General features: G+C 35.8%; 1 protein-coding gene across 2 annotated transcripts in view; it reads right to left on the reverse strand.

The window, feature by feature from the left end:
* Window positions 1-4,905: 4,905 nt before the first annotated feature.
* LOC107745379 (serine/threonine-protein phosphatase 6 regulatory ankyrin repeat subunit A) overlaps window positions 4,906-11,880 on the reverse strand; it is a 24,865-nt gene continuing 17,890 nt past the window's right edge. For both annotated transcript variants that reach the window (XM_016559249.1, XM_016559250.1), the window contains exons 19-28: window positions 10,716-10,803; window positions 10,510-10,627; window positions 10,209-10,428; window positions 9,059-9,146; window positions 8,892-8,975; window positions 8,656-8,801; window positions 8,471-8,553; window positions 8,268-8,350; window positions 7,307-7,398; window positions 4,906-6,421 (exon numbers count right to left, since the gene is read on the reverse strand). In XM_016559249.1, coding sequence (XP_016414735.1) covers window positions 6,138-6,421; window positions 7,307-7,398; window positions 8,268-8,350; window positions 8,471-8,553; window positions 8,656-8,801; window positions 8,892-8,975; window positions 9,059-9,146; window positions 10,209-10,428; window positions 10,510-10,627; window positions 10,716-10,803 — 1,286 coding nt within the window. In that variant the 3' untranslated portion in view covers window positions 4,906-6,137. The remainder of the gene's footprint in view (window positions 6,422-7,306; window positions 7,399-8,267; window positions 8,351-8,470; window positions 8,554-8,655; window positions 8,802-8,891; window positions 8,976-9,058; window positions 9,147-10,208; window positions 10,429-10,509; window positions 10,628-10,715; window positions 10,804-11,880) is intronic.

Consider the following 11,880-nt stretch of genomic DNA (forward strand, 5'->3'; position numbering starts at 1 on the left):
TTAACTAGCTTTGAACTTTGTAAAACATTTATAACAGAAAATATTATGAATAATTTACAACTAAACATCATAAATGTCATTGTGAAGATAGAGGTCGTACTTGTCATAACCAGTATTTTTTATAGAATGTATTTAAACTTAGGATATTTCTTGTTGCGTTATTTTGTGTATAAATGGGGAGTATATTGTGTAAGAATGTATATGTATATGAAACAAATTAAAAGATTTTGGAAATGTATTTTGTTTCTCAGTAAGCATTTTGTACAGGATTTTTAATCTTTAAAGCCGCAATTTGGTAAGAAACGATTAGTTATCATTCATCTTTTAAGTAAAAGTGTCATTTAGAAGCATATTGGCTCATCTATGGTAGTAATATATGGCACCTCTAATGGTTCTGTATAACACAATTTGACAAATGTGCTATAAAGCTTCTTATCTTTAAGAATATGTGCCATATATACCAAACGAGGTGTCCCTGTGATGAAAAGCCAAAGAACCACTGTTGAACACCATTTTTGAGAAAAAGTGCTATATGGCACCTCTTATGGTTCTACATAGCACCATTTGACAAAGTGCTATATAGCACCTGTAAAAATAGGTGCTAAATAGCACTAAACGTGGTTCCCCTATGATTACGAGCCAAAGAACCACTTTTATAGTGCTATAGCACCATTTTTTTTAGAGTGTATATTGCTGTTTTTGTTCTCCTTCACGTTTGTTTTCCTATGCATCGCTTGAACTTCACTCTCTCTGCCTTCAAGATATGACTGCAGGATCCAGAAAAACTGTGAAAATATTGGACAGGTAAATGACAACATGAATTTAAAGTGCATGTTATTTAAATATTTGCAATATAAGAATAAAAGAGGAATAAATGAAGCTCAAAAAAGTTACAAATACACAGTGTCTGAGTAAATAATACACATATAATATCAAGATTCGATTCTGTCTCTGTGATCTTGTCTTTATCCTTTTGTGCCAAATTTGGACTTTTATCACAAAAGTTTTTGAGACTCCAACAACATTTTAAGGCACCGGTGAATAGGGTGAAAAACTGAACAAAAAGATATCATCATACTTCCCCAGTCGATTGATTACACAACAAACTGCAAACATGTTTTCTAAAGTGTTATGTTTTGCCATTATCTAATTAAATATGCACTAATTTGCATACATTTCCAGAATAGAAATCTGAATGCAGGATAAAGCCAGGTTCAAAACATTATTATTTTTTTGACATATTATAGTTAGATGTTTTTACGAAGGGCATTTTACACATCTCTTTTTATCACTCCATAAATCAGAAAATACTGTCAACAGCCAGGAAAAATTTATTTTCACCATGTTTTAATAAAATGTTGTCAAATGATAAATGAACAAACCCTTCTATAAAAACCTTCAGAATATAGATAAGGAATAAAACTGTAAGTACTGCTGAAATGGAGATTTCCGGCTCAGTGTAAAAAAACAACAAATTTTGAGAAAACGGCCTTTAAAGATATATTTTAATTTAAATCTTCTGATGCAAATAGATAAAGTGCAATAAAACAAACACTTTAAAAAACAGTATTTTGGATGTTTTCTGTCCACTAGTCTGAAACAACTCATTATGAAATGCCAAATAGCCCCAAATTGGTCAGTGGCGGAAAATGTAACTCTCAAATATAACTCTCACACTTGCCTATTTTGAATAAAAATCATCCAGAAGGATCAACTGCTGTGTGACTCACCAGGGTCCTGCTCTGTGGGTTACTCAGAGACTTCCACTCTTCATTTGAGAGATCTGACTCAACCAATACTGTCAACCTGGACGCGGAACACAAACACAGAGACATTACAGAGTCTTCCTCAGACCACCACAACATCTTCAGCTGACCGAAAGAACTCACATGTTTGCAGTGGCTGTGATTGCCGGGTCAGTTTGCAGTTGGGTCGCCTCGGTTTTCCCTAAAACCTTCTGCCCTGGCTTTTATACACAGCATTAGAGGCATGCCATACATGAACAATTTGCACCTTCTGGCAAATTGCCATTTCCTCTTTTCTCAAATAAAATCTGGACAGACACTTGATCTAATTAACCTTATTGCATCATCATGGCTCCCTTAGAGACATACAACTCAGAATAGCCTCTTATAATGATGGTGGCATTTATGGCTTTAACCTTTAAAGGGGCATGATGAATGTAAAAATACCGGACATATTAGTGAAATAAAGGAATCATAATTGTAGGAAGTATTTGAATGAATATGGTCAAGAACGAATGTTGACAACCAATTATTATTTTACACTAATAACTAGTAGTGTGAAGGCTCAAAGGGAGACTTTCTTTTATTCTTTATTAAAAAAAAAAGTTAATTGCATATCTCACTGAGAACGATAATAAAACAGCATGAGAAATACTGGTTCTGAACTTCTAGTTCTGAGACATTTTATACATAATTTTTTCTGCTGTTGTATCCTATTTCTAAATAAAAGATCTGTGTTCTCCTTGTCTATGGGTCTTTATCTTTACAGGATAAAAGCATTTGTTCTGATATTAAAATTAGACTTAATTCAGTCACTTGCAGTCTTGTAAATTTGGTTTACTTTCAAGCAGCTATTTTTGTCATTGTTGGTCTTTGACAGAAGGGGAGATTCAATCTGGTCAGATATAATAGTAAAAAAAATGAATAAAATATCTTTTTATGTAATGTATTAGTTAAATATGTTTAACACAATATTCTAAAGGCTTTCAAAAAACCTTGAGATTAACTGAGGCAGTTTTATTCTATTGAATTGACAGCTCTATTTTTTGCTAGCAATAAAAATAAATAAATGAGTGTTCTTTTTTTATTTATGTTTGACAGGTTTATGTTTGAAAAAAGGAAAGAAAAGAAAAACACATGGTTATATTTCTCCCATTTAGTGTTTCTCTTCATTGGTATATACTTTAGCTTTCTTTCAAATTTCGCTCATCAATATGAAATTTCCCTCGCCAGTTTATTAATAACATGCTGGTCAAACAAGGTCAATTTATTCCTGAGAGTATTAGAAACCATGGTTTTGGATATAGTGTTCATTACTTTTATTTTAATCTAATTTATTTGAATATTTATACAGAAATCATCAGCATTTAATAAAGATAAATATATTTTTCAATCATTTATTTTAAGAACTTTGTTTGTGAGAATCTACACTCCTGAACAAAATCTCATTTTCATTCCACTGTTTTCATTCTCATATTTATTTAGTAAACAAAGAAACAACTAGAAAATATTAGAAACTGAGAGTATTAGAAAGATATAATCATACTTCCCCAGTCGATGGATTACATAAAGAACTGCACACATGTTTTCTTAAGTGTTATGTTTTGGCATAATCTAATTAAATATGCACTAATTTGCATACATTTCCAAAATAGAAATCTGAACACAGGATAAAGCCAGGTTCAAATCTTTTTTTTTTTTTTTTTACATATTAGTTAAATGTTCTTACAAAGGGGATTTTGCATATATCTTTTTATCACTCCATAAATCAGAAAATACTGTCAACAGCCATGTTTTTAGGAATAAAATGTTGTATAAGGCAAATGATAAATGAACAAACCCTTCTATAAAATTATTTTATTTTAATTATTTTATATTTTATTTTATTAAGCTCAAGTTTAGCAGCTAAACCTTGCAGGAGAGGAGCTCTCAGTTAAAGTACATATATATTGAGATGAACTGTCTGAACTCTGCTGCACTCTGTCCAAGAAGCAAAAGGCAGCATGTGCTGAACCTTCATGAACCCTTTGAAACATATTCACTATTAACTAAGAGCTTTCCCTATACAAACTAATAATTTGTAATATATATATTACACTAAAAACAATTATGGACTTTTAATAATAATACATAAATTATATATATATATATATACATACACGCACACTACAGTGCAAAAAGCCACTAGTATTTTCACCAACAAAAAATGGTTTTAAGCAAGTTATTTCTATCTTTTGCTGTAGTGTGTCAGGAGGAAATATCAGTTTACATTTCCAAACATTCCTTTTGCCATGAATTGTAATAATCCAGTGAGATTTTTGTTTGCACAAGGAGTCTGACAACAGCCAGCTGCACACAGAGATCTGATCTCACCATCATCCAGTCCGTCTGGGATTACATGAAGAATCAGAAAAAACTGACTGACCAAATCCAGAAGAACTGTGGCAATGTCTCTAAGACACTTAAAGAAACCTTCCTACAAACTACAGTATTGTGAAAAGTTATAGGCACTTTCACCCCTGGTTTCACAGACAAGGCTTAAGCCTAGTCCTAGACTAAAATGTAAATCTGAGCTGTTTCAACTGAAAGAAACTTGCACTGACTGATCTTAAAACATGTCAGTGCCTTTGTTTTGTCTTATAATGCACACCAGTAATGCTTTTTTCTAAGGAAGGAATATTTATAAAAATTACTTAAATGTCCTAATTGAACTATGGCCTAATCCTTAGGCTAAGCCCTGTCTATGAAACCGGGCCTCAAAGTTTGAGGATGCTTTAAAAATGTCATAAATTAATTTTTATCAATTAACTTTAAATTAAATCAATATTTGGTGTGCCCATCCTTTGCATTTAAAACAAGGTGCAGGTACAGTTGCACAGTTTTTCAGGTAGCTTTGCACAAAAGTTTGTTGAAGCATCTTGGAGACATTGCCACAGTTCTTCTGGATTTAGTCTCAGTTTTTGTCTGATTCTTCGTCATTCCACACAGTGAAAATACTAGTGGCCAAAGACTTTTGTACAGTAGTGTGTATATATACTTATATATATATATATATATATATCACTATTGAAATTTATTTAAGATAGGTCTGGAAGTAACAATTCCATAATATTTCCAGGTTTTCTTAAACATTTGATAATAAGAAAAATACGAATCAAAGTACTGAACTCATTTATTTATTTAATCAACCATAAAATATACAGGAATCTCTGGTTGCGAGTAGGGGGCAGCAGTGGCATTCGACTGCACCAATCACTCTCCTTTCCCCCAGGAAAGGAAACAGACACCTGCTGACCCCCTCTCAGCCAGGAAGCTGTATTGAACAGATTTCCAGTTTCAATCATTCCAAAATCAAAGCTTGAAAAGAGACAAACAGGTTTCTGACAAGCCATCACACAAGGATCAAGTGGTTTCATTTGCTAAATCAAAGCGAGCATACATGCCCAAAAAAAAGTCATGTTAATAAGAGCCAGAAAAAATATAATATATATTTATATTCATATATCAACATACAAAGAGATCAAATGCTGTTCTACCATTGGTTTACAGTGTTCCTCATTCTGGAGCAAAGCATGCTGGGAGCCGTTTGCTTCTTCATTTTCAGTGCTTTTCACAGACGTAGTGTTGAACTTCTTGTGCATCATTGATTTGTTCTTTCGAGCTGCCCCTTCCCTCCATGCAGTAATTTATGAAGGCACAAAATGATGATGAAATATGGAAAGTAAAAATAAATACCATAGATAAAAAGAATAATTTATCCTAAAACTGAAGATGGAGACAGTTAGCTTTTTAACTTCACTCATGCTTGTGGCCAAAAGCATTACAATGCTGATGTTCATGTCCTCAATTTTGCCCTTGGGTTTTGAAACTACTGAAACTCTGATTTTTTTTTTTTATCCCCCTCAGAGGGACAGAGAACTTGACAGATATTAAAATCGTATTTTAAAAATAAATCATTTCTTTCCCCAAGTTGTAAATGACTGATTCAGAAGTGCACACTGACTTGAAACTGTTGAAAGCATCACAAATATCCCAGTCTTTCACGAGGGACTGATTCAAATCCTCCCTCGCAATCTGAAGAGAGCTGAATCTCGAATCCCAGGTGCACCACGAGTGTCAAACTGTTTGTGCAAAAGTTGGTCCCAGGCCGCTGATTCTTGTCTTTTATTGCCATGTCGGGAGGTCCGCCCACTTATCCGTTACATTTGTGTAGGGGCAAGATGTGTTGGCAGAGGTTGAGCTGATGGATAAGGGGGCTGGGAGGGCCAGCCTGCTGCGCCTCATACAGGTGTGTTTGTTTGTGTGTGTTGTGTGTAGAGACTGTTAAGGCTCTGCGGAGTGGTCGGCCGCTGGGTAATTAAGACAAGATGTGCGCCTCTCCTTTCCTCCTCCTCAGTAAGTCTCCGAGTCAGAGTCGTTTAGCTCGTCATCCTTGTAGAAGCCGTCGTGGCGACCGATGCTGTTGAAACTGCAATAGGAGCTGTGTTCGGAGCGGAGCATGGGCAGACTGTCGAACGTGACGCTTTTCGTGGGGCTGGTGTAGTGATTGATGGCACTGAACGTGAGGCTAGGCACCGCACCTCCGCCGGGAGACACTGGCATCATGGTGGCCAGGATCAGCGCCAGGCAATCTGCCACATCTTTGTTAGGAGCACAAGCAAGTGCCGGAGTGTAGCCTTTTAAAGAAATGAGAGAAGACCCGTCAGGCCGGTTTTACAATGGGGGACAATATAAGCATGTTGCCGTAATAGAAAAACTGATACTGATAAGATAATTATTTTCAAAGACAACCTAAACAGAAGACAACAAAAGTAATAAAAACCATAATAAAAATTACATAAAGATATTACAAATTGGGAGATCAATGTTTTGTTTTACTTATTCGTAAACCTTGTTACCAAAATATCATGATTTCATAGTTTCAAAATTTCCAAGATTTCCTAAATTCCATTTGTTTATTACCTGTAAATACAAATAAAGTTTATAAAATAAAAAAAATAAAAAAAAAATTGCACAAACAGTACTATTCTAAAGTCTGAGGTAAGATTTTTTGAAAGTTGTCTCTTATTCTTACCAATGCTTAATTTCTTTGATCAAAAATACAATAAATATTATTACAATTTAAAATGAATGTTTCCTATTTTAATATATAAAATGTAATTTATTTCTGTAATGACACAGCTGATTTTTTAGCAGCCATTACTCCAGTCTTCCGTGTCACATGATCACTCTGATATACTGATTTGATGCTCAAGAAACAACTAAATAGTTGTGCTGCGTAATATTTTTATGGAAACTGACACATTTTTCAGGATTTTAAAAATAGGAAAAAAAAAATAGCATTTATAGCATTGTCATTATTGTCACTTCTGATCAATTTATTTTATCCTTGCTGAATAAAATAAATTTCATACAAAAAAAAAATCTTACTGACCACAAACATTTGAAAAACAATATGTGCATGTGTATATATATATATATATATATATATATATATACACTCACATACACATTTGTGCATCTCTAAACCTATTTTAAGGACATAAATCATCAGCATTTACCATTTTCATCCACGGCTAGCACACTGGCACCCTTAGCTAGTAGTTCTTGGACAACCACAGTCAAGCCATTCCTGGCTGCAACATGCAGGGGCCTGGAACATGACAACTTAATATTAGGCTTATACTTTAATATATTTTTGTACATCAGTGTAAGTGCATTAGACTTGTGCCGGTATTCGGTAATGCGATATATCACGGTAATGAATATGCACGGTATTGTTATCGTGGGCACTTCTAAATACCGTGAATAATTATATATTACAAATTATTCCGAATTTTGAATGCATTTTAAGAATACTTTTCCCATCAACTGGTCAAAATGCGCAACACGCTGAATGCTGCAAAGACGCGTGCGCACTCTGATATAAACAAGCGGGGACGTAAAGCACATGGCGGAACATGTGAGAGACGCTCTGGATGAAAGCGCTTTCACTCTCTGACAGCAGATGGCGCTAAACTGCAGAAATAATAATAATAATAATAATTTCCAATATTTAATAACAGGATGTTAAAATTGAGAGTTGCAGCTGTGTTGTTTAATGAGCTAACATGAACTATGACTTATTTTAACTTATTTTTTAAACAAGGATTATTAACTTCTGTAGCAAATGTAGCTATTGCTCATTGTGAATGTTAATGCATTAACTAAGGTTAACTAATGAGGTCTTATTGTAAAGTGATACCTATTGGTCTTTATAGTTCTTTTGCACTTTAATCTGTGTAAAACTTTTAACTTTATACATTTTTCTGTATTGCTTTATTGCATTTAAATGTTCAGTTATTTCTGTTATAAGAAAAATTTTATTAAACCTGTTATACTGTATTATGACCGCACTTTTTTTTAAAACTAAATTTCAATATCGTGATAATACCGCATACCGTGATAAAAGCATTAGCAATTAATCGCAACATGAAAATTTGATACCGGCATATCCCTAAAGTGCATTATTTGTGACCATACGTTTGTAAAGCTGCATTGGTGGAGTTGATAAGGTTTCTGTCAGTGATCTTCTCCAAGATCAACAAGGCACTGGTTTCATGACCCTATAGAGATCAAATGAAAATCAATACAGTGAAAGTAATAGATATTAGAACATCACACAATCTATACTACATCCTTACATATTATGAGGAATTAAGACATGAGAGAACAGTGTTTCTTACCTTACTGCAAGCCAGATGGAGAGCAGTGTTTTTGTTGGCATCCTGTAGCGTGAGATCTGCTTTTGCACTGCTCACCAACACCTCTGCCAACCACAGACAGACATCAAGACACATCAAAAAACAAACACAAACTCAGTTAACTATAAACATGAAACACATAAGAGGTTTGAGTGTCAAAGTCCTACCGACTGCATTAGTCTGGCCGTTCTCAGCAGCCATCATGAGTGGGGTTTTGCCTCCAGCATCCACACAGTTCACCTGTGCGTTATGACCCAGCAAGAGCTGCAGACACTCCACATGATCTGTGAATGCTGCAGCATGAAGAGGAGTCCTATCAGAGAGAGAAAAAGTTACAAATAGGACCACAAAACACATCAATCTAAACTGATGAAAGAATGAATAAACTGAATAAGACCAGTACCTGTTTTTGGAATCAGTTGAATTAACGATGGCAGGACTAAGTGTGTCTATCAACATCTCAGCTGCTCCTTCATTGTCATTTATACTGAAGGTCATAAAAACAAAACAACTTCAATATTTTACCCTTTTAAACACAAACACATAACAACCCAAACCAAATCCACTTACACAGCACAGTGAAGGGGGCTAAAGGTGTTCCCTTCAGTCTTATGAAATAACTCCTGCTCCAGCAACACTTCAACACATGTGTCATGACCTGCAGAGAGAGAATTTGGTGTAACACCAGTTTATTTAAGAGCAGATGAGTCCTGCTCAAAGAAAAAAAAAAAAAGTCAAACATGGCGATAATGTTTTGTGATTGTTCTGGTTGGAATTTCACCTTGTGGGGTCTAATCACAACAAATCAGACCTTTGAGATTTCAACAGAGATTTTAAAATGAAACTGCATTCCTTTCCCAACAAGTCTGGACTTTTTTTTCCATATTTAAAATAAATAATTATATACGAGTTGTCTCTCGGATTAATGCAAGTGACATGTGTATGTTTCAGAACAACATGCTTTCATTTTGGTTTTAACATTTTGCATAGAATGACAAACAAATAGACACCAAAGTGCCATATACAGGGTTCCCACCCTTTCTGACCAATGATTTTCCAAGACTTGTCCAGTCGACTGAGAGAGAAGAGATTCTGTTTGTATGCCAGTTACTATTGCTTAAAATAAGATTATAATTATTATGCTTATCAGTGAATGAAAGTCCCTAAAAAGGCAGAAAACCTTAAATCTGAACATAGCTCAAGAGGTTTCGCCTTCCTGAGCCTTCAAGCAGATCATAACCAGAAACTGAAAACAGCAAATTTGCTTTACATTATATTGAATTACTGTAGAGATTTCCATGACTTTTCCATGTCTGGAAACCAGTTTTAAAGGGGTGGTTCATTGCGATTTCACTTTTTTAACGTTAGTTAGTGTGTAATGTTGCTGTTTGAGCATAAACAATATCTGCAAAGTTACGAAGCTGAAAGTTCAATGCAAACGGAGATTACAACGAGTTACTTCCCGGGTTCGTGACATCACAAACCCAGATAAACCCCGCCCTCAGTAAAAGGCAGAAAAGGGGGCGAGGCCATGCTGCGCTGCTGTAGAGAAGAGGAAGAGACAATCAAGCCTAGAAAACAACCGCTGAACCACCCCTTTAAAATCCCTGATATTTCAATGACAGTGGGAACCTTGCATTATTTTCATCAGTCTTGGTGCGAGCAGGCCTTTAAACAGGTAGGGTGTATCAATCTGTGATTGGCAAGTGCGTTTATTCACCGTTGTAACAGGCCCAGTGCAGGGGCGTGTAGCCCTGGTAGTCAGTGATGACAGGAATGGTCTCTACTGACTGCGCAGCATGCAGAAGGCCCCCCAGAACCCCAACGTGGCCACAGGCGGCCGCAAGGTGCACTGGAGAGCGCCCCCTACGGTCCCGTACCATGAAACTGGCACTGTGCTGCAGCAGAGCCTCCACGCACTCCTCATGGCCAGTCACCGCCTGGATGGAACAACACACACATCCATGAGCCAGTGCCAGTAGAAATCCTTCTAGTGCCAAAGGAAATCAGTCATGATTTACCCCTCTGTGCAGAGCAGTGCGGCCCCACTTGTCTTTGGCATCCACATTGGCTCCTTTATTAATAAGGGAGTAAACACAGTCTGTATGTCCACCCAGCACTGACAGCATCAGAGGCGTCCTGAGAATCACATATATGAATAAGACTCCACAATCTATAATTTCCATTATCTTCTATAAGAAATCGGAAAATAGTCTCATATACTTACTGGCCAATTCCATCCTGAATGTCCACTGCACTCTGCAGGTCGGCATTTCCGATGAGCAAACGGAGACATTCAGAGTGACCATTTGTGGCTGCAAGGCGAGAGAAAAGAGTTATATGTGTCATGTCCATACATGCACAGTAAAACATGCTGGCATTAGCAATAAACCGATATATATCCACCAGGATGATAAATCTGCCGACAATATCAACCTTGTGCCTGCTTAGCTGATTAACAACAGAAGTTTTAGCTCTGCCTTGTGTCAAAAATCCATAAACAGTTGTCAATAGATTTGAACATCTTCTGTTTCCAAATATTTTGTGTGAATTTTGAGTATAATACATTTTTTAAAATATAAAAATAAAAAAAGATAACAATAAGAAAATTAGGAAAATGTTTAATTTCAACAAATATGCAATCATATTAAATGCCATCATAACATACTACTTGTTATCATGAATCTCATCCTTTGAGTAAATATAAAAAACATTCACACATATACATACTGTATATATATATATATATATATACATACACACTCACCGGCCACTTTATTAGGTACACCTGTTCAATTGCTTGGTAACACAAATTGCTAATCAGCCAATCACAGGGCAGCAAGTCGTCTTCTAGACATCTAAATGCCTAAATGCATTGACTTGCTGCCCTGTGAAGTTCAAACCGAGCATCAGAATGGGGAAGAAAGGGGATTTAAGTGACTTTGAACGTGGAATGGTTGTTGGCGCCAGATGGGCTGGTCTGAGTATTTCAAAAACTGAGGGGGTCCAACCCGGTACTAGCAAGGTGTACCTAATAAAGTGGCCAGTGAGTGTATATACATATATATATATACATATATATAATAAAATTCAGCTTACATTCATTTATAACAATTGCCATTACATGCACTATCCTTTGTGTAAATCTAAAAATAAAATATAATACATGTATAAAAAGTTTAATTTCGGTATATATTAGAGGTCGACCGATTAATTGGCCGGCCGTTTTTTGGCATTTTTTAATTAATCGGCATCTGCCAATTGTGTTGCAAATTAGGCCGATTTATAGGCAGGCACACCGGCGGGCAGCTAAGCGTTGTTGCGGAACTCCCTCTGAGGCTGCGTGAGACGGAGCAGGTCACACCCTTCAGCCGCGGCTTATTCACACACAG

This window comes from Sinocyclocheilus rhinocerous, unplaced genomic scaffold (assembly GCF_001515625.1).
Source record: "Sinocyclocheilus rhinocerous isolate Xijiao unplaced genomic scaffold, SAMN03320098_v1.1 scaffold1249, whole genome shotgun sequence".
Lineage (NCBI taxonomy): Eukaryota > Metazoa > Chordata > Actinopteri > Cypriniformes > Cyprinidae > Sinocyclocheilus > Sinocyclocheilus rhinocerous.